Source organism: Octodon degus, unplaced genomic scaffold (genome assembly GCF_000260255.1).
Source record: "Octodon degus isolate 3935 unplaced genomic scaffold, OctDeg1.0 scaffold00112, whole genome shotgun sequence".
NCBI classification, from domain to species: Eukaryota; Metazoa; Chordata; class Mammalia; order Rodentia; family Octodontidae; genus Octodon; species Octodon degus.
This window is the reverse complement of record NW_004524688.1, coordinates 4,357,355-4,380,116: the sequence shown is the minus strand read 5'-3', so window position 1 is coordinate 4,380,116 and position 22,762 is coordinate 4,357,355. Positions and strand designations below refer to the sequence as shown.

Here is a 22,762-nt window from a genome sequence, read left to right as displayed (position 1 = left end):
TTTCCAAAACCTGAAAATTCCTAGTGTGAAACCAGAAGGGATATGATTCCCCACCCACCAAAAAAATTCTCAAGTATTTTTTAAATAATAATTGCTGTTATTATTTTAAAAAAATAAATAATGCCTCCGTTGCATATCTCTTAAAAGGAAACGATACACACGAGTATACTGTGTAGATGGAAGTCATGAGACTTTAGAGTCATCTGTCCTTCCATTAGATCTACCTGGAAGCTGAATTTGGGTTTTATCACCATTTCATGGTGAGGCAGAGGCAGATCTTTTAGCTGAAAACCTTCAGTGGTCCGGCACTTCTGCCCAGCGTTCCTTCGTCTTTAGACCCACATGCTTATTCCTGTGATTAATTCCCAAAGGGTAAAAATCACAGTGGAAATACAGTAGTTTTCATTCCTTTCAGGAGTGCTAATGCTGTGATTGTACAGCAATAACATTAGCTATAAGAAACTAACAATTTTATCAAAATTGTAATTTTTCAAACCTTAAATAGTGTGTTTACTTAAAGTAGAAACTTGGTGGTTAGCATAAATTTCTATCAGGAAGAAGATGGGGACCATGATTGATTATTTTGATTTTCCCCTATGTTTGAGGACTCTATGGACTCTTTATTACTTGATATATTGTAGGTTATGTTTGGTTATGAACACTCCCAAAAGCTCCATGTCTTAAAACAATAGACTTAGTTCTTGTCTGTGCCCTGTTGGTACACAGGGTCTCTTCCCCTTGCCATCTGAGTCCATACTCTTTAATCCAGGCTGCCCTCACAGCTATAGCCTGGGACATCACAGAAAAGGATCAAATCTAGGGGGTCTTTTTCTTTGTTTCTTTTCTTTTTTTTTTTTTGAGAGGCTCTCACTATGCAGTTCAGACTGGCCTTGAGCTCACTTTGTAGCCCAGGCTGGTCTCAAACTTGCAACAATCTTCCCGCCTCAGCCTACCGAGTGCTGGGATTACAAGTGTGCACCACCATGCCTGGCACAGAATCTAGAGGGTTTTAGTTCAGCAATTCCATGTTCACAACTTCCCGTAACATTCAGGGAGGTGGCCCCACCCAGTCATGAAGGAAGGAGACCAGCAATCATCATGTCGTGTCACCAGGCAGGGGAAGGTGGAAGGGAACCCAAAATATTTGACAAACAATGATAACAACTATCCCTAATCTTTCTTTCTTTCTTTTTCCTTTTTTTTTTTTTTTTTTTGGTGGAACCAGGGATTGAACTCAGGCCCTTACTCTTACCAGGCAAGCACTTATTCTACTGAGCTATCTCCCCAGTCCCTAATCTCTTTTTTTTGTTTTTTCAATTGCTTTTATTTTTTTTTTCAACAAATAATACACTGCATATATTCTTCTTAGTGGTTAATTGCTGTACAAGATGCAGACTTGTGATCCTACTTACAAACACCATTAGAAAAAATCATTTTATTCATTAAGAGAATGCAACTATATATCTATCCCAACCACTTTGAATACACAGATACAAAATGGACATTCATAGGTGTACCCCATTTTTTTTAAGTTCCGTTGTTGAATATTATAGGTGTGTAAACTCAGCAAAATATTCTAAAAGAGTACAGAAGCCCATAATAGCATTGGGTCTTCTGTTTAATTGGCAGTGTCAGAAATTATTGACGTGAGTCCCCCACAGCTCAACATAACAACATGGCTTTACTTCCTATATTTCATCTTCATACTTTTCTACTGGATGGTTAAGACCAAGGTAAAGCAGAACCTATGCAACAAGAGTTGTAGCTTTTTGGTTTGAGAAGGTCAGTGAAATGCCCTCAGGATTTATCCTGAGATCCTGTACCTCAGATTGTAGAACCTTTGTCAGTGCAGCCATATGGATGAGTCACGGCCATTGCTTGGCCAATGTGCTCTCTGTGAAAGCCTGAGAGAGTGTCTTCTCTCCATGTGACTCTCCTTAGGCACACTCCACGTCATCGATCAATTTCCTCTTTGGCCCCATAACCTTCTTGATCAGAAAATCTGGGCCTAATCTCTTTTCAAATAAAAAACTTATTGAGAATACAGAATTAAGCAACAGTCACTTGGGAAGATAAATGCGTTCCAATTCAAATTATTTCTTGGCAAGGAGAGTCACCTCTGTGACTGCTTAAAGAACAACTCTTCAAAGTGCTGGCGCCTTTTTAAAAGTTCCCATGGAAAGAGGCATGAAAACCCTTTTCCCAAGCAGAGAAACTCCAGTCTCCCAGCACACAGAGGGTGGAAAGAAGGTTGTGTCTGGGGAACAGAGCTCACTGGAAAAGCCAGGAGCAGTTGCAGGGCACCAGGGCTCCAGGGCCAGGCAGGGTCTCACTCAGAGCTGGGAGGACACAGCTCAAGTGGAGGGGTGGGAAGAGATGCTTGGGAACCCAGTGGCTAAGAGCTATAGGAAGGAGAACAGGACACCTGAGCCTGGAGAGAAAGATTGGCTGGAGTAGAGGAGAGAGCAGACCCCACAGCTGGCCTCCTCCTTGCTCATCCTGACGTGGTGCATAGGCCCCCAGTGGGGACTCTCAGGTCTGTGCTGGGCATGGCAAGTCACGTGATGGGAGGGACTCTTACAGCCAACCAGAAGTTGGAAATAAAGGACTGTCTCTGCAGAGTATCTCAGGCCCCTAGGTTGTCCAGCCCTGCCCTGGGCAATATGGTACCCCCAGCCCTTGTGTCAGGGCATGTGAAATGTGGCCAGTCTAAACTGAGATGTCGGGGCCGGGTAGATGGCTCAGTAGAATAAGTGCTTGCCCAGCAAGTTCAGGGACCTGAGTTCAAACCCGGGTTCTGCCAAAAAATAAAAAATAAATAAATAAATAAACTGAGATGTCCTCTAAGAGCAAACTGCACAATGAGTTGCAAAGACTCAGTCTGACACATGATGTAATGTACTTCAGGTGTAATCACCTATGAATTATAAAAGATGATAATATCTTTAGTAGATTGGATCAAATGAAGCATGATAAAATGTTTCTTTTAGCCCTTTTTAATATGACCACTAGATAATACAGGCCTTGCCTCTATAGTTCTGGTTATATTTTTATTGCAAAGCACTGGTCCTAGAGAGTAGAATTTATTTTTAACAGCTATACTTTATTTATTTATTTATTTATTTATTTATTTATTTATTTATTTTGCAGAGCCAGGGATTGAATTCAGGCCCTTGCGCTTGCCAGGGAAGCGCTTATTCCACTAAGCCATCTTCCTGGCCCCTAACTGCTATACTTTAATAAATGTCAAGCATTTATGATAATTTTAATACGGGTATTTCTTTGTGAGTTCTTGTATGACAAATATTTTATCTGCTCTTGCTTTCATGTATAATGAATTTCTCACACACACAGAAAAATTCCAAAGCAATGCAGGCAGTTTGGCAAGTTCCCTGTTGTGGATGCCAGAGAGTGCTGTTTCCACCCAGCAGCTAGCCTACTCTCCGTAATGTCAGACATTTCTTCTGGCACTTCTGGGCTGGGCTTTGACTGACTTGTGGGGTCTTCCACTCAGCGCCATTTGAAAGATTGTGTGGCTCTGCTTCTGCAGGTGTTGGCGACCATCCCAGCCCATGAAGCCCTCCCACTCCTGGTCCTCATCTGTAAGGCCTAGGAGGAGGATTCCTGGTTCTTTAAATCACTCCCAAACCCCCACATAGTATTTTATTTATTTATTTATTTATTTATTTATTTATTTATTGTATTTTAGGACAGGGTGTACAGGTCTTACCATGTAGATCAGACTCATAGTGATTCTCCTGTTTCAGCCTCTCAAGTGCTGGGATTACAGGCCTGCGCCGCCATGCCCAGTGTCCATTGCCATCTCAGCGCACCCCAGGGGCGGGGCTGGCAAGGCAGGCTGGGGATCTAACTCCGGCCACTGCATCAGCCCAAGCAGGCACTTTAATCTGCTGAGCTATTTGGCCGGCCCTCAGTAGTATTTTATTTACATGGACTTCTTAGAGATTAGAAGCTTCTGGAGGACACAGCCTGCTGAGTCTGCTGCAAGGGCACAGACTGAATAAATCACAACTTTGGACTCTCGATTTATTGCTCTTGTCATCAGCATCATCTTTCCCTGTAAAGTGGAGTAACTGATGAAGAAGTCTCCCACTCAGAACCACCAGCTAGATATGTAAGGAGAGCTGTACAGCTCTCTAGAGCTGTCTCCTCTCTGCTGGGAACAAGTCATGTACCCAGGAGAGCTAGGGTCAAGTTGCTAAATTGCCCAGACTGGACTCACACTTGCGTCCTGCAGACTCAGTCTCCCAAGAGCGCTGGGAGTACAGGCATGTCTCAAGACTACAGTATAAAAAATAGGAGGTGTAGCTTAGTGTAAAGGCCCTTATTCAGTCCCCAGTACCTTTACAGAGAAAAAGGAGGGCACAGCAACAGTTTTTCTTAAAGGGGGATTCGTGCCAGAGCACATTTCATAATATCTGCCTGCCTGTATTATAGCATAGGTTATGGAATATGCGGATTATATTATTATCTGGAAGTAAGTATCTCCAAAATGTTTTTAAAATGTAATATCAATATTGATAACCTGCATTGTGGAATACTTACAGTGGTGTGTGTGTGTGTGTGTGGTGTGTATACGTGCACGCACATGTGTGCAGCACGCACATTATCTAATGGAATCCTCCAAATGGCCAGATGGACTATTAATATTTTCATATTGCTGAGGGGAAAAAAAATCAAGGCTCATAGAATTTAAATAAGATGACAGTAAAAAAATAAAATAAAATTCTTAGCAAACTACTAGAGCGGTGGCAAGGCCTTAGCTATTTGTCTCTTTTTGACCCCAGATTGGTGAGTACTACACGCAAGGAGCTCTAAACGCTATCTTTATAACAGATGGTTATTTGTAATGTCTTTCTCTTCTGTAGCAATTTAAATTAAAATGTCAACTTGAAAAACTGTTTTAGAAAGGAAGCAGGAAGAATTGTAAAGGAAGCTAAATTAATCAGAGAAAGATAAATAAAATATTCTTATAATGCCGAGTCCATCACTGGTCATGGAAACCAGTCTTGGCAGAATTCAAGGACATCAAAGGGATGGCTAGAGCAAGGAACAGTTCGGCAGGAGGTACGTGTGCGTAAGGACACCAACTTATGCGGCGGAACTTGAGCAACGCCTTTTTCGACGAGTGGCATTACTAGGCAACAGCCCTCCAAACAGAAAAATGTCATCTAGGGCAAGTCCCTGCTGCCTGCACTGCACATCAGAGCTGGAAGGCCTCATGTGGTGATATTAAGGTATATCAGTACTGCCAAGTGAGGCCCAGAAGACAGCGTACGGTCTGAGTCTATGCCCATGAAATCTTAGAAAAAGCAATCTTGGGATGGAGAGCAGTTTGGGTGCTGGCATTAGCAGAATGGCTGAGAGTAGAGGGAATTTTGGGAGGCCATGGAAATGCTCCACATGACTGGTCATGTTTCCGTGACCGTCCACATTGCCCAAAGCTCACTGAGGGGGTCCACTTAAAACTGCTGAATTTTATTGCTAGTACATAGTATCTTAATAAAGCAAATTTTAGAGACTGCAGTAACCTGGAGTAGCACTTCAGTTCTTTTGTATCTGACTCATACTAAATAGTATTTGGCACCCTTTCATGATAGAGAGCAAGCACAGCCTGGGAGCAAGAGGTTATGTAAAAGGACAATAGCCACAGCAGGCCTTGTGGAGGAATTGGCAAGATGCAACTGGATGAATTCCAGCCAAGATAGGCTTTCGTGTCTTGAGGTCTCCGGACACCCAGCAAGTGGGTGGTCTTTCAGAAGATCTGCGTCACTGGGAGAAGATGTCAATAAATCAAAGACCAGCTGGATTTGCTCCGAAATGTAACAAAACACTTTCTTACTTGGCAGTACTATTAATTCTTCCATTCACTGGACAAGGGAGGTTGGTTTTATGGTCTTGATTACTTTCACTTGTTATCAGCACTTCAGATTCTTTTGGTAGAAGATTAGTTGTGAAGCACTGAACTTGTGCTAGGTGAAAGCAAAGACTAGGTGACAGCTTGGTTCTAAATCTTAAAAGTTAAAGTTAATACCAAGTATGTTTACAGAGTAAATTGGAATATTGATATGATTATGTTAACAGCAACATTATTTTGCCTAAAATAGTTATTAAAGCAAAAGCATTGTTCCGGGCTGGATTCTTCTGATAATTCTGCTGTTGGCAAGAAGTTACAGAAAACCAACTTAAATGGGCTTAGACAATGAGAGCATTCACTGGCTACTGTGTCTGGAATTCTAGTCACAGTAGGGTTCTGGGTTGGCCAGACCAGGCTATCAACAATTTCATCTAGTCTTTTACCTCTCTCTCTACTTTGCTGACAGGACAACTTCATTCTAAGACTGATTTCTTCCTGGGTGACTGCCAAGATCTGTTTGGGCTCATTTCTATATTCATTCCCTGAGGGAAGGAAGAAAAGATTCCTACAGGAGTCTCTGACTTAACTGCATCAAAGGACATTCACAAATTCCTTTTTCCATTGACCCAAATGTGTTCACATGCCCTGTTTCCATTGGCCTACATTGAGTCACATGCCTGTTCTCCATTGGTTTAAATTGGCCACATGCCTAGTCAGGGTAAGCCTTCCCTGAGATAATCAGACTTTAGCCCACAAGTGAAGCAGAGTCAGCTCTCCTGAGAACATGAATTGCTCATGTGGGTACATATGTGGTTGTGTGTGTGTATGTGTGTGTGTATGTGAGTGTGTGTGTGCACATGCTAGCTCACATGTGGTGCGTATGCTGGAGGTTATATTGGACAAAACAAAGGGGAATAATACTGTCTCCATAATTAAGTGCACTAATGATCTAATTTAAATCAACTACTTTAATAGTGAGCTTTTTCCTTGTTACAAATGTAATATAGATAGTTTTATTTTTAATTAATATAGTTTTATTTTTAATTTTGAGACACAATTCACAGCCACAAAGAAAAATAAAAACTACTAATAACCCCACTTCCTTATAAGAACCATGTACAAAATTCTAAAATGTACTTTGAATCACACATACACCATATTTACATATTGCAGGCGTGGTATAACATAATGTTTTAAAAATGCAGACTTTGGTGTCCGCCTCCTGGCTCCCGAGCTCCCGCGTATCTTCCGTAGCCAGCTCCTTAGCTGTCCCGGGCCTCAGCTGCTTTCTAGTGGGTAAATCATAACCACCAATCATAGAACTTCCTCTGGTTTCAGCGCTCCAGTCCAGGGTTCAGCAAACTACTGGCTGCAGACTCAGCTTACTGCTTATTTTTATAAAGAAAGTTTTATCTGAATTCGTTTTCATATTACCCATGGCTACATTCTAACTAAAAAATGGCAACCTCAAGTAGGTCTGACAGAGAACCTAGAGCCCACAAAACCTAAAATACTACCTGGCATTTTGCAGAAAAGTGTGCAGTTGTCTTGTGTCCATCTGATATTATAATTTTGTGCTCCAGTGGTGACCGAAGTTCTGATCAGGAGAAAGCGGACATCTACCGGCCTAGCCTGAGGTGGGAGCTGCTCACTTGTTGTGTGACTTAGAAGCTGTTGCAGACCATGAATAATTTAAAAATCCTCAAAGGTATTTAAATGCCAGGGTATCTACAAGATCCATGTTGTGCCATTTCCCTGAAGTCTGGGCTGTTGACATTATGTCTAAATGAAAGCTTCTTTGTTCAGTCGTTAGTTGGCCAAGGCTGTGTTCCTCCTAGTGATCCGCCTGTTTACAGCCTCTCAAGAGCTGGGATTACAGGCACGAGCCACCACACCCAGTCTAAAAGTACATTTTAGAATTTCGTACACGGTTCTCATAAAGAAATGGGATAATTATTAGTTTGTACTTTTCTTTCTGGCTGTGAATTGTGTCTTAAAATTAAAAATAAAATCTATATTACATTTGTAGCAAGAAGAAAGCTCACTATTAAAGTAGTTGGCTTAAATTAGATAATTAGTGCACTTAATTATGGAGACAGTATTATTCCCCTTTGTTTTGTCCAATATAGCTTCCAGCACACTCACCACACATGAGCTAGCATGTGCGCACGCACACACCTATGTGCTCACATGAACAATTATGAATCTGATCTGCACAGTGAGACCCTGTGCACCCTGTCCTAAATACCAAAAAAAAGTACTTTTAATCACACATATACCATATTTACACATTGCAGACATAATATAACATAATGTTTTAAAAATGCAGACTTTGGTGTTCGCATTGTGTTAGCTAAAATCCTGGTCAGCTTGGAATATAGTGTTGTTACGGTTGAATGGGGCAATAAATAACCCAGATTCTTGTGTACACAAGGAAACAATAGCCAAGCGCACCCAGCCTTAGGTAGTAAGTAGCACCCAGTTGTGAGTGGTAAGTAGTTGTGTTTACTGAAGATCACAGGATAGGTACCAGCAGCAACAGGAAAAGGGACAAGAGGGATGCCTAACTATAGCTCAGGCTTTTAGAATTTAAACGGGAGATGCTGCTGGCTTTAGGTGCCTCCCACTGAGTCTCCCTGGGTGCCAGTGTCCTGGCCCCTGGGACATGAAGATCGCTTACGCTTTTGTTATTTCATTTTGTCCCTCTCTTAGGATAATGGAAGCAGGAATAACCTGTGAGTGCTACTTAGGGTAGGACAGAGTGGGAAGTACTAAATGTAATTTTAATCACACATATGCTATATTTACATATTGCAGATGTAGTATAGCATAATGACATAATAAGACAATATTATTCTGCTTTGTTTTGTCCAATATAACCTCCAGCACACCCACCACGTGAGTTAGCATGTGCCCCTGTGCACACACACACACACAAACACCACACACGTATGTGTAGGCACAAATAATTCATGTTCTCTGCTCCTTTGTTTCTGACTGAACTAGTGTCAAAAAAAAGAAAGGTATTTCTCTCTCTCTCTCTCTCTCTCTCTCTCTCTCTCTCTCTCTCTCTGCCCTAGAGGTGAACAGCCCAGCTCTGCCCGGCCATTCTCCATGAGGCCCTCCAGCACCAGGGTTTACGTATTCCGTTTCTTCACCATCACCTGTGATAGGTTATCTAGCTGAAGCTCACCATCATCTTCTGTCATTCCATGAGAAGGGGGAGGCAGAAAGGGAAGGAAGGGCAAGCGCTGCAGCCCTGCAGCCAACTGAGATTCTGTTATCAAGAGAAAAGGCAAGAATGGGGTGGTCAAGTCTACTAGCAATCTTCCATGAATATCATCACGAAAACTATTGTTGTTGTGTTGATTTTGACTCATAATTATTTTATATACTAGTAAGTGAAAAAAATGTTGTCATTTCTTGTTTGATCTGTCATTTGGAAAGCAAATCTCAATGGGAACATTTTAAAACTTGGCAGGAGGAACAGGAGTGTGTGACTTGCTGGAGAAGAAGTGTACTGTTAGGCAGATTTAGAGGGAGAAGACATTCGTTTTGCAGTCTTCTATGTGTGTGTATGTGGAGCTTTTCCTAGAGCGAATGTGAGCCAGCAAGCTTCAGTGGACCCGCTAAATTAAATGTTCAGAAGAAGTGACTGACAAGGTAGTCTCAATGTGAGTCTACTCTACATCAAATTCTGTGACCACTGTTTCAAAGGCTCGGGGGAAACATTTCTAGATTTCCACTTCTTCTAAGTCAGATCTGGAGTTGAGTAAATGAATAGAAGAGGTTCTGTCTTTAGTAGCAGTGTTCCAGGTTAATAGAAGGGCAGAAACCGAGGGCAACAACTGAAGGACTAGATATGGCACAGGGCTTCTTGTTTTGACATTCCACCATTACGCAAAAGTTGTAGAACTCTAGGTACTTTCCTTGGTGCCACTATATAGTCTCGGCCTTTCAAGATCCCCAGAGCTCCTAGAGAAAGATCAACAAATAAATCATAGAAAGTATTTTAGAGGAGCCATGACAGAGGTCTGGGATGCAGGGGCCGGTTCCAGTAAAGGTTAGGAAAAGCCTCTCAAGGCAAGTGAGGAGGTTAAAGGCCCTCCCTGCAAAAGTACAGATGGTGCAAGCAGGTGGAAGTGTAGAGCAGTGGTCACCGCAGGGATTGCACTTGAGGCCTTCGGCCCTGGACTAGGAGCACCATCGGAGTAGAGGTTAGCGTTCCTCTCTGTCCGCTTTGCAGTGCCCTGTACACAGCAGGCAGACAATGTTTATTAAATTCAACTGAAGGAAACACAAACTTTGTAGGCAGAGATGGCCGACGGAAGCTGCATTTTTCTGAATTCAAAAGATGCCAGATTCCAATAATTGGACTAAAGCAAAATGGTATCTTTGGTACTTGCTTTTGCATTTATTATTTAATCAGTCAAAGTAATATTTGAGGATGTAATATATAAAGAAATACTTGATTGGATCTTGTTTACCCATTTTCATTATTATTTTCCCTCCCAACTTAATAAATGCACATGTTTTACTTTAGAAACTACCTTCTTCTTGGCCCCGCCCCCGGGGTGCGCTGAGATGGCGATTGAGATTGGGCATGGTGGCGCGTGCCTGTAATCCCAGTTCCTGGGAGGCTGTAAACAGGTGGATCACTACGAGTCTGATCTAGTAGTGAGACCCTGAAAACCCTGTAGACCCTTCCCTAAAAAAAAAAATAAAAAATGAAGAAAAAGGAAAAAAGAACCTACTTTCTTCTTGGTTCATGCAGAGCAGTTTGAAATTAACGACTAAAATTATCCTAAGAACAGATTCTTAATTAAGTACCTACAATTTATGTAAATTTGGCCTGTTCAAAATGCCACAAAATAAGCGCTCTCATTTTCAAGTTTTAAGGTGCAGTTAGGAAAGCCCCCCCCCATCCATTTAGTAAGATCCTCCTATCCTATAACTTTGACCAAGGTCATAACAAATCTATGTCCCGTGGATGTTTCTTGTTCTGTATCGCTACTGAAACCTGCTTTTCTTATACAGATTGCTGTTACAGATGAGGAAGTCAGTAATCCATCCATTTTAGATCTGGTGAGGACTCCCCAGATGAGGAAGTGCACACTAATACTTATGTTCGCTTGGTAAGTCGGCCTTTGATGGATTTAGAAGCTTGGACAGCCTAACACTTCCTTCCAGGCCGGTGGAGTGACCTTGCATTTCTTCTCTGGCGTCTGCCAATGTCGCTGCAGGTTCACGAGTGCGGTGGTGTACCAAGGTCTCGTCATGCGCCTGGGAATCACAGGTGGCAACCTCTACATAGACTTTTTGATCTCGGGAGTCATGGAGCTGCCAGCGGCCCTGCTGATCCTGTTGACCATCGAGCCCATCGGACGCCGCCTCCCCTTCGCAGCGGGCAACATTGTGGCGGGGGTTGCGTGCCTCGTCACTGCATTCTTACCAGAAGGTAATTTTCCCTCACACTGATTTGGCAACTGCTGAAAACCTTGAAAATACTTACCGGAATAATTATACATAAAGAGTAACTTTTTTTCAGGAGCTGTACCATCACGTTGTAGTCTTGGTACCAGGTAAGCGTCAGCAGTGTCACTCGGTTTTTTGCTTAATCAGTGAAAAGACTTTAAGGATATAAACTACTACCTTGTAGATGTTTCTGTTTCCTTAATTTTATATTCATTCATTGATTAAATAGATACCTTGCTAACTCTGGCTCACAGTGATTTGCCTTTGATCATCTTTTTTGGATTTCTTTTGTGTTGTGGCTGACCTTATTTAACACATCTCCTGAACATCTGCCCCACCCCTGGAACCACACTGAACTCTAAGGTTAGGAACAAAAAAGAGTGAAGTTCTTAGTTTCAGAGAGTCATGACAATTCAGGGATGTAAACATTTTAACACTCTCACAGTTATTTGTGACAAGTGAATTAATAGAACTATCAGGCTGGCAAGATAGCTCAGCAGACAGAAGCGCCTGCTTAGGTAAGCTTAGGCAAGTGCAGGGACCACAATTCAATTGCCAGCACCACATGCTGCACCAGCCCAGCCCCCAGGGTGGGCTGAACCAACCAGAGTCCGACTGTAGTGACTCATGCCTATAATCCCGGCGCTGGGGAGGCTGAAAACAGGAGATCACCACAAGTCTGAGCTGTGTAGTGAGACCTTGCAGCAACCAAATACATTAAAACTTTTTTAAAAAGAACTATTTATAAGATTTGGATACAGGAAAAAAAAAGATCCAAGGAAGGGATAGAGGAGGAATAAAGGAAGGAGGGCAGGGAGACAGACTGGGTCAAGTGGCTCAGTGATAGAACACTTTCCCTAGTGTGCATGAGGTCCTGGCCCAGCACCATTAAAAAAAAAAAGGAAAGAAAAATAGGTAGGAAAAGTATTTAATGCTTGGGAGCTCAGAAAAGCTCCCCAGAAGTGAACGAGGCAGGCATGGAGAAGGCATGTATCAGATAGGAGGTAGGAGAAGCACAGTTCTTCCAATGTAGAGAACAAAGGGGTTGGCGGGATAGCTCAGCTGGCTAAAGCACCTGCTTAGGCAAGCTTAGGCAAGCTCAGGGACTGCGGTTCGATCCCCGGCATCACATGGGTGGGCTGAGTCAGCCACAGGATTAAAGAAAAAAAAAAAAAGTAGAGAACAGATCCCAGAAACCTTTGTGGGTTCAGGAGCAAATGACCTTTTCATTACAGCTAGAATCCAGGCCTGAGGGTGGTCAGTCACCAATAAGACTGTCCTTGCTGGCCATGCCAGGGGCAATGAGGAGAAGTGATCCTGTCATTACTGACCTAGATTGGACGGTGGGTGTGAGGATGGCAAGATGCTGAAGGCTGGAAGCAAGGCTGGGAAGTCAGGAGGGGTGGGAGGGCTGAGCTCTTTTCAGGAATGGGGTGGCCATGCTTCCAGAGCCGGGTAGCCAGAGGGTAGGGCGTGGGATAAGGAGGAAACCAGGGGCTGCAGGGGCCTGCGGAAGTGTGATTGACTCAACTCGATCATCTCTGCGAGCTCGGGCGTGTATCATATCCACTTTCAGAGGTGTGTGTCAGGGACTAGGCAGAGAGCTACGTTCTCTGGCGGCCGTGCGTTTCTACATAAGAGGTTCTCTTTGAGAATCTTCTGAGAAAGACATTGGCATGGGCCAAAGGGATAGCTCTTTGGTCTAAAGCGCCTGCTTAGGCAAGCTTAGGCAGGCGCAGGGGACCGTGGTTCGATCCCTGGCACCACAAGCCACGCCAGCCCCACCCTCAGGGTGGGCTGAGTGGGCCAAAAAAGAAAAAAGAAAAAGGCATTGACGATTCTGCGGAGGTTGGACCTATCAGGTATTTATTTAGAAATGACTCTATTAATTAAATGTAGATTTATGAATTCCCAAGATATCATCTAGGCCATGAGTGAAATTACAGAGATGTTCATCTTCAGGACACAAAAGGAGGTACAAGTTTTCTGTCATAACGAGATAATTGCTGATAAACAGAAACCTAAGTTCATCTTATTTCCTTGACTACATCAGCTTCCTAGGGCGGCTGTAATAAGCCCCCACAAGGTGGATGGCGTGAAACAACAGAGGTTTATTCTGCCTCACTTCTGGAGGCTTCAGGTCTGAACTCATGTTGCAAGGGTTGGTTTTCCCAGAGACACCAGCAGGAGGAGCTGGTCTGTGCTTCTCACCTGGTGGTTGCTAGCGACACTTTGCCATTTGTTGGCATCTCTGCAGTCTCTGGCTCTGTGTTCTGGTGACAGTCTCCTCTCTGTGTCATTTTAACTCATTCTATCTATAAAGATCCTGTTTCCAAAACTGATGATATTTGGAGGTTCGGGTACCCACGATGGAGAGGGGTGCTGCTCAGCCCACTACTTTGAGTAAACACATTCTGACAGTTGGGGTGAGCCCTTGAAGCATGCATTTAAAATAGAAATGAAAAGGGCCGGCCAAATAGCTCAGCAGATTAAAGCACCTGCAAGCAGGCACAGGGGCCGGGGCTTGGATTCCCAGGCCTACTTTGCCAGCCACGCCCATGGGCTGAAATGGCAATTGAGACTGGGCGTGGTGGCACGCACCTGTAATCCCAGCTCTTGGGAGGCTGTAAACAGGTGGATCACTAGGAATCCGATCTAGTAGTGAGACCCTGAACACCCTATAGCCCCTTCCCTAAAATACAAAAAATTAAAATTAAAAATTAAATAAGTTAAATACAATAAAATAAAAAATAAAATAAAATAGAAATTAAAAAAGTAGAAATGAATCAAATCTATTGGAGAGTTCAGCGCTCTTTCTGTTTTCTTTTGGTTTGGGGATTAACTTTAAGGAAAGCAGTTGCCTCAGATTAGGCCTTCTAGTCTCATCACACAGGAGGAGTGAAGCATTCACTGCATGTGAAATTAAAACTACAGGGAGAAAGATACTTATTCGTGTGGTCTGTCATTCCCCAGGGAAGCACTGCATCTTAGATCTCTGGCTTAGTCTTAGACTGTCTGGGATGAGTTCCCTGTTTTCAGCACAGCACCACAAAAGCAAGCCTTCAAGCCTGGGCAGCCAAGCCGCCTTCCAAGTAACCGGCTGGAACAAGAACCAAAGTTCTTTCATAGAGAACACACTTCAGAAAAATATAAGGCAAAGAATGTACCTCTCTGTTCGATCCAATCAGTTTTATAACTGTAAAGTCACACCTCGTGCTTTAGAATTGTTCTCAGCAGAGTAAAAAGTACTTGCTCCTGCTCGGACCACGTTTTATTTGTATGTTCTACAGACGTAACTGTTTCTGTAGTCCCATGTTGATCAGGAATGACTGGCATGAGTAAATTTACAATCCCTACAGGGAGTTCCAGGTAGAAACAAAGGCTTTTCCTTTGCTTGCACTGAAAGGACTCTTGGTCCTGACTCCAGGGTCTGCTGCGTGAATAATAAGAGGCTTCCCCTCTCAGCCTTGCTGTGTTGGGATGTCAGGATGTCAGAATGTTGGGATGTCAGTGGGCCCACAGCCCCTGCTGTGAACACCGGGGAGCTTTCACAGAAGTGTGTTGTACAATTATCTTACAGAAAACCTTTGAGCCAACTCTCCCTCCACTGCACCCAACTTTCCACGGCCTGAGAAGAAAATTCTGGAAAGAGACATGGTCTTTCCAGCTGTATCCTCAAATAAGACTCACTGTTTTGGACCCAAATTTCTGAACACTAATTACAGTATAGAAAATGGAGAGATTTGGTGGTACCTATCTTCTGTCTTTGAATCTGTTTAGAGCAACCGCAACCTAATAGTTTGGGCAAATCTTCTTTTTGAAATGAAAATGATGCCTGTTATTTTTGTTGTTCTTTAAGTGACAAATAAGTTTATGTATCCTAATATATATAACCCCATTAGGATTGTTCACTATATTTTATTTCAGAACTTAGAGTAGATGGTACATTCAGAAGAGTTTCAAAATTATATTTTAAATCCTGCATCCTTTCCTGAAGAAATGAGGTATTACTCTTAATCATCTCTTGTAGTGGGGTTTTTTGTTTGTTTGTTTGTTTCTGGGTTTTTTTGTTTTGTTTTGTTCTGGTTTTTTGTATTTTAGGGAAGGGCCTACAGGGTGTTCAGGGTTTCACAGCTAGATCCTAGTGATCCGCCTGTTTACAGCCTCCCAAGAACTGGGATTACAGGATCGTGCCACTACACCCAGTCTCAATTGCCATCTCAGTGCGCCTCCGGAGCAGGGCCAGTGTGGTAGGTCTGGGGATCAAGGCCCGGCCCTGTGCCTGCTTGCAGGTACTTCAAACAACTGAGCTATTTGGCCGGCCCATCTTGTCGTGTGAACAAGTCCCCATGCATACAGGGACAGTGTTGCTCTGCATTTTCACGGAACTCTTTGGAAGATAACTTTAGCTTTAGGGTTCCCTCTGTGTGTGTGTGTGTGTGTGTGTGTGTGTGTGTGTGTGTGGCGTGTGTGCATGCGTGCGTGTTTGTCTCTGCCACCAAAAGATATCTATTGCCACTCCAAAATGAATTTAATATATTGTCAAGGTGCTCAAAGATCTTTGTATGCTTACATGATTATTCACACATAATCTATATTTTCAGATTTACTGAATTGATAGTTATTTATCTGAGTTAACCACACCTATTTTTCTGTGCGTGTTGATTGAACATGGGCTCAACAAATGGTTCTTGAATTGTACCATCTAACCTGGCTCAGAAAGGCATCTCCAGCCCGCTATAATCTTAGCTGTCATTCTGACTGTTGTTATTGGATATTGCTCCCTGAATTTCCAGGATATGTCACTTGGATTTAAAATCAGCACAGACTAAGGGGTGGGGACACTAAGCCATTGCCTTTTGTTGTTTCATCAAATGTTGATGAAATCAGATCTTAACTTCTCTTTCAAATATTCTGTGTTCACAGGAATACCATGGCTAAGAAAAACAGTTGCTACCCTGGGAAGACTAGGGATAACCATGGCCTTTGAAATTGTTTATTTGGTCAACTCAGAATTGTACCCAACAACATTAAGGTAATTACCACATATAGGCAATGGCTTCTCCTAAGTTCTCTGCAGCCAAATGTTTCCTTTGCTTTCCTAATATTTAATATATTAGCCTGAATTCAGCCAGTAAAGAAGATAAGCTTGAAGATATATCTGTGTCCTGCACTGCTATCTGCTGTGTTTTGCATTACACTACAAGTATTACAATACTTTCCCCTCTCAGTATCTTTATATATAGCTAATCTTTATATATAGCTATGATCTTGGAGAAAAGCACTGAACTTGGAATCAGGAGCCCTCATAGTACACTTCCTCAGATTGCAGATTAAATTGTTGTATTTCAAAGCTCTGGCTCCTCTTTTAACCAAAGTGGATGTGTAACAATCAGTATGCAACTTTTCAGGGCAGCCACACGGCCCTTGAGTGTTATGGAGCAGAGTGGTAAAGTGGGTGGATGGACGTCGCTCCACCAACACAGGAGACTGGCTCACTGTCCTCACTGTTGAGTAGGGTCAAGTGGAAATGGTTTGCTTCCAGTACCAGAGAAATGTGATGCTCAAAGTCAGTATTTAATGTCTGGATATCTAAATCATCTTGAATATCTAAGTAGTGTTCATTTAACTTTCTCTTTCTGCAGAAACTTCGGAGTTTCACTCTGCTCGGGTGTGTGTGACTTGGGAGGGATCATAGCCCCGTTCCTGCTCTTTCGACTCGCAGCTGTGTGGCTGGAGCTACCACTGATCATCTTCGGTAGGAGCTGACTTCATGTGCTCTTCACCAGGGCTTTTCTTCCACATTCTTTGCACTAATACAACCCGTACGATCCTGAGATTTGATTTTAATGATACCTATTTCATCTTTTTCTAACAACTTTTAAGTTCTCTTATATTAATTTTATTGAGAAAGAAGTAGCAATGAGACAGTTTTAAAACAGGTTAGTAGGACAGTTATGATAAGTAATACATTGCATAGTTATTCATAGTGCAAGATGCAGACATGATCTTTCTCTAAACACTATTAGTTCAAAACTTTCTTCTCATGAACTAAGAGAAAGTAGCTGTATGTCTATGCTAACTATTTTGTATATACAGATATGTATTTTTCACTACAAAATGGTCCTTCCTTTATATCCCCTTTTTTGTTTACTTTTGTCAGAGATGAGTATTCCATGGCCATTCATATATTGTAGGTACATAAATTCAGCAAAGTAATCTAATATAGTCCAGTAGTAGATAATAGTAGTGGGTTATCCGCATGACCGGCAATGTCAGAAGTTACAACTTTTAAGTTTTAAGAAGTCAATCTGCTCATAACAAAATTTGAAATTCTGGTTTTAATTAACTTTATGTTAGAGGTTGATACTAACTGCTCGAGTTAGCCTTCTTTCTTTAAGTTCTAAGTTAAAGCCAAACACTACAGTGCCCTTTTATAGTATTGGGAGACAGCATAATTTCCAAAGGACCAATTTAGACCTTCAGTATGTTCAAAATTCAGCATAAAGACTGATTATATTTTTAAATGTTCAAAATTTACTAATCCAAGTTCTTATTTTGCTTTCATGATAAACATGCTTATACTGAAAGAACAGAGAACCCCAAATCCCCCCACTTATACACATATCCTGTAGCCCCTTCCACATTCCTCAAATTTACACCTTTATTTCCACCTCTAGTCTCTTGCCCTGCCTTTTCTCCATTTCCACTTTCTTACTTTCCATAGAGACTATTTCTATTTATTGGTTAGCAGTTGAAATTTAAATAACAATATTGAGTCCAAGAGGCCATACATCTTGATTCTTGAAAAACTCTGGTAGCACCAGTCACAGAAAATCAGCTTCTAACCACTTAACACCAATGATCTTAGTACAAGACCATTTCAGATTATTTAATGGGATTGATGATGAAATTAAGTGTCAGTCCTGTAACCAGGATGAAAAGCAAAGAGGCTCCCTTGTCCAACCAGGACAGGGCAGTCAAAGAGAACTATTATCCTAGTCCTGTCTAAGCCTGCAGTGAGTTATGGAGAATGCCATACAAGCTGGCCAGGGCTGGGGCAGGCCCTGCCTTCCTGGAGCTGGGAGGAGAGGCTCCTGAAAACCCAGGGACAGTAGAATGAAAAATCCTGAACATGCCATGCCTTGTCAAGGGGAGAGTGTTTGGGAGGGAAGGAAGAAGCCAGGGCTAGTGTGTGATGTGAAGTGAGAAGAAACTCTCCACGCAAGTGGTGTGGGCTGTGCTCCTAGCATGGGAAGGCCCAGAGCAAAGGTCAGAGTCCAGTATGTGAAGTGGGGCCTGTTGGGAATTATTACCAGGGGAGACAGGTGCAGATCACCGAGGGTCTTCTCAGGTATATAGAAACTTTGTTCTTTATCTGATGGCCGGGGAAGCCACTGCAGAGCCTGACTCCACTGGGACTAACACAGCTATTCATTTCTTAGAAATAGGATGTGGATGGCAGATAGGCAGTTGAATTAGAGGGGGCTGAACTAACTGTGAGATGATTAAAAGAGTGTTAGGATTGAGTGGCTTGGTCTAAGAAGGCAATGGCAGCAAAATAGAAAGGAGGCATCTGAGGAATTTGATTAGCAGGTGGGTACTTGACAGGTCCAGCAGTCAAGGAGCCATGAGATGACAGCCTGAAAACCTGCAGGTGAAAAACAAGCACTGGTGGGTTGTGGTGGGATGAGGTAGCAGTTAGAATCCAAGTCAGAATAGTGAGGGCCCAGGAGACTGGATGTCCCTGAGCCCAGGAGAGAAATAACGGCCTGGAGATGGGAATTCAGAAACACCTGAACATGAACCACCAGTGAAACTGGGGCAGTGATGAAATATAGAACATGGGCCCTGAACAAGGTCGTGAGAGGAGACTAGGCAACCATGAGGGCAGGACAGGGAAGTCGAGGGAAGGTAGGACTAGAGTGGCCAATAAGGCCCAGTAGCTGTGGCACTGGATCTGGAAGCAAAGGCAGTTGGGGAAATGGCTAGTGGAGGACCAGGGAAGATGCAGGGCGGGAATAGTGGAGGTGGAGCTGGATGTATGTCATAGGTTGACACAGTAGGGCTGGCTCCTATGAGTGCATCAAGGCTGACTGAGACCTTTAACAATTTTGAGAGCCAATCAGCCATTAAATACAACCATGATTAAAAAATAGAGTGTATAAAGTATATTAAAAGCAGAGGGCATAAATACTCAACATTCACCAGTTCCTGATTCATGTACCACATTTTTACTATTACAAGTGATCTTCATGTCATTTATTGAGCTGTATCTTTCTGGTGGGAATATAGTGGAATAGAGCACTACTGTTTGTCTCTTCCCTGGGGCTGTGTACCCTCAAGTCATGCTGGTAGCTTGAAGTGTTCATGATGGAAGCATTTATACCATAGAAGTAGGCAAAGCTGTAAATCTAAGCTGGGACTTTATACATTTACCAGCTGTTAGACATTTACCAGCACACCACTAGGATAGGTGTGGGAAATAGCTAGACTCCAAAGAACAGAAAAGTGAATGGTAAGTGGAGGGTGAGGCTAACAGACAGCTTATTGGAGCTGTTTGAGTGTGTTGGAATGCTCCTACTGCCCCACTGAAGGTGCTGGAGTGAGTAGATTAATCAATATAATAAGGACCTCAAATGACAGGTCTAAGTGACATCTCGCTCTTGGCAGCAGCAGGGACAAATCTTTGAGTGGAAGGAATGGGAAGAAGGTGAACCAGTTTAAGTTTTAGTGTCAGGAAGAGAAAGAAGAGGGGACCTTCTCTGTTACTGCTTTCCCTGGGAAGCAGAAGGTGAGGTCTTGAGTGCTTAGCTTGGTTGATACTCAGAAAACATGGTCATGCACAATGTAAGGACCTTTTGGTCAGTGACCTTCAGTATCAGCTTATGGTGATCCCATAAGACTGTTTTGCTTTGTGATGCCAGAGCTATTTTAATTTGTATAAATATACAGTACTTTTTTTTTTTTATTTTAGGAAAGGGTCTATAGGGTGTTCAGGGTCTCACTACTAGATCGGACTTGTAGTGATCCACCTGTTTACAGCCTTCCAAGAGCTGGGATTACGTGCCACCATGCCCAGTCTCAATTGCTGTCTCAGCGTGCCCCGGGGGTGGGGCTGGCACAACAGACCCGGGGATTGAATCCCCAGTCCTTGCGCCTCCTTATAGGCACTTTAATCTGCTGAGCTCTTTGGCCGGCCCTTTATACAGTACTCTAAAAGGTTCATACATAGGAAGACAACAATATACAATGTATTAATTATTGTAACTGTCCTACTAACCTGTTTTGAAACTGTCTCACTGCTATTGGTTTCTCAATAAAATTAATAACAAATAAATAAAAGGTTCATACAACAAAGAAATCACTTAAAGACACATTTCTTAGAACATCTTCCTGTCATTAAATGACACCCACCATAGTTGCTAGATGTATGAGCAGATATACGCCAAGAGTCCAGGGCCCATGGTGTGGTACAGGATTTGAGGAAAGTGGGGAACATTCAAGATCTTGAAAGAGCTGAGTAAGGTAAGCAGAGCATTGCTGTGGTTGAGAAGCCGACATCAGGTCAAGTCCTGAGAGGGCGAGGAGCTACAAGTCCAGCCCGAGCTTCTGCAGTGGTAATGCCTTTCTCGTTTTGCAGGTATCCTGGCATCCATGTGTGGAGGCCTTGTGATGCTTTTGCCTGAAACCAAGGGTATTGCCTTGCCAGAGACAGTGGATGATGTGGAGAAACTTGGCAGGTACTGTATAAAGTTCAGCACATCCCAAATTAAAGCAGCATTGTAGATGTTTGGGGGGAAGATTCTGCTGAGAAAATTGGACATCCACAGGAAATGATAACACAAAGCCCCTTTCATATAATAAACAAAAAAAGAGAGTTTTTAAAACCTTATGCTATAAAAGAATATATACTATTTTTTAAATGTAGTTGGAAAGCATTTGCAAGAAGGATGTTAAAAATCAGAAGTTATCTAAAAGGGGAGGCTGATATGTCCCAGTGAAGTAACTTAAATGTGCATTGAAGATGGTAACCATACTGTGGTCCACTATGCAAAGATGAAGAGGAGCGAAGGCTGTCTCCATGGAGGGCAGAGTAAGCTTCTTGGTAATGATTCCCAAGTGAGACAAGAATTGTGTGCTATAGTTATTAAAAAATAAACCAGTAACAATCCCTGTGATGAGAAGACAGATGGCAGAAAGGTAGATGAGAGAGACAGACAGACAGACAGGAGGGAGGGAAGGAGGGAGGGTGGAAGGGAGAAGGGGAAGGAGATTGAGTTGTAGGGGGATCTGGGATCTAAATTTGAAGGATTTTTTTTTTGGTGGGGGGCTGGCTCAGGCTGCATTAAGGGCAGGTCCAATAAGGCATGGGGAGCTGGGGATCAAACCACTATGGATCGATCCCCAGCACCTGACGGGGTTTACTCCAGCAGGCACTTAAACAACTGAGCTAACCCACAAGCCCCTGATCTAGGATCTAAATACAGTTGGTTATCAAATGACTCCAGGCTTGAATTTTCCACTGTGTAAATAGCAAAGTTTGAAAAATCAGCTCACAGTAACAACTTTGTTTGATACTTGAACCAAAAGTCCAACTTGAAAATGGTGGTACAGGGGAAGAGGAGTCATGTTCTGCATCCTGTGATGGATATAAGGGGTGATGATTCAGTCCAAGTGCCACGCTTGTCCAGATGACATCTAGTGCTTGTGTTGGTGCATTCAAACATTTTGCATTGTGCCTTTTTGATGCTTTATTTGTATAAAATATTGTCACCTTGGCTCCACAGGAAATTAGTGATCCCAGCGATAAAGCTAATAAGAGAACAGCCATTGCAAGCCTTGTTAGAGCCCTGGGAATTTTGGGGGCTCAGAACCAGTTATTGGTTTTCTGTTATTTCTTATGGGAAAAAAGATGTTCAGTTCTTGAACTTTTTGTGTTCAAATATGAACTTGGAAGGAATTGAGTTTGATAATCAAGATATCACTGTAGTATTCAGTTTATATATTGAAAAATATACTAACAAGTTATAGCAATAAAAATATATTGTACAAAATTTCATTTTCTGTTTGAAATTTGTCATAGTAAAATGAAAGAATGACTATAGAAATCAATAGTTTAAAATGTCAAACAAACATTTGTTATTGGTTGACTTCTTGATGTTAGCCATTCTTTCTGGGGTCAGATGGAATCTCAAGAGGTCAACCAATAACAAATCTCGGGAGGGCTGTGGGGAAAAGGAACGCTTCTGCACTCTTGGTGGGAGTGCAGACTGGTATAACCACTGAGAAAATCAGTGTGGAAATTCCTCAGAAATCTGGGATTAGAGATCCCACTCAACCCAGCTAGTCCCCTCCTGGGTATTTTTCCAAATGAACTGGCAACATCATACCACAGTGTTTATAGCA

At 42.6% G+C, this 22,762-nt stretch overlaps 1 protein-coding gene across 1 annotated transcript in view; it reads left to right on the top strand.

The window, feature by feature from the left end:
- The window catches only part of Slc22a3 (solute carrier family 22 member 3), a 141,545-nt gene that overhangs the window by 111,425 nt on the left and 7,358 nt on the right, over positions 1-22,762 (top strand). The window contains exons 6-10 of the mRNA XM_023699325.1: positions 10,916-11,013; positions 11,122-11,336; positions 16,280-16,388; positions 16,999-17,111; positions 20,997-21,096. Coding sequence (XP_023555093.1) covers positions 10,916-11,013; positions 11,122-11,336; positions 16,280-16,388; positions 16,999-17,111; positions 20,997-21,096 — 635 coding nt within the window. The remainder of the gene's footprint in view (positions 1-10,915; positions 11,014-11,121; positions 11,337-16,279; positions 16,389-16,998; positions 17,112-20,996; positions 21,097-22,762) is intronic.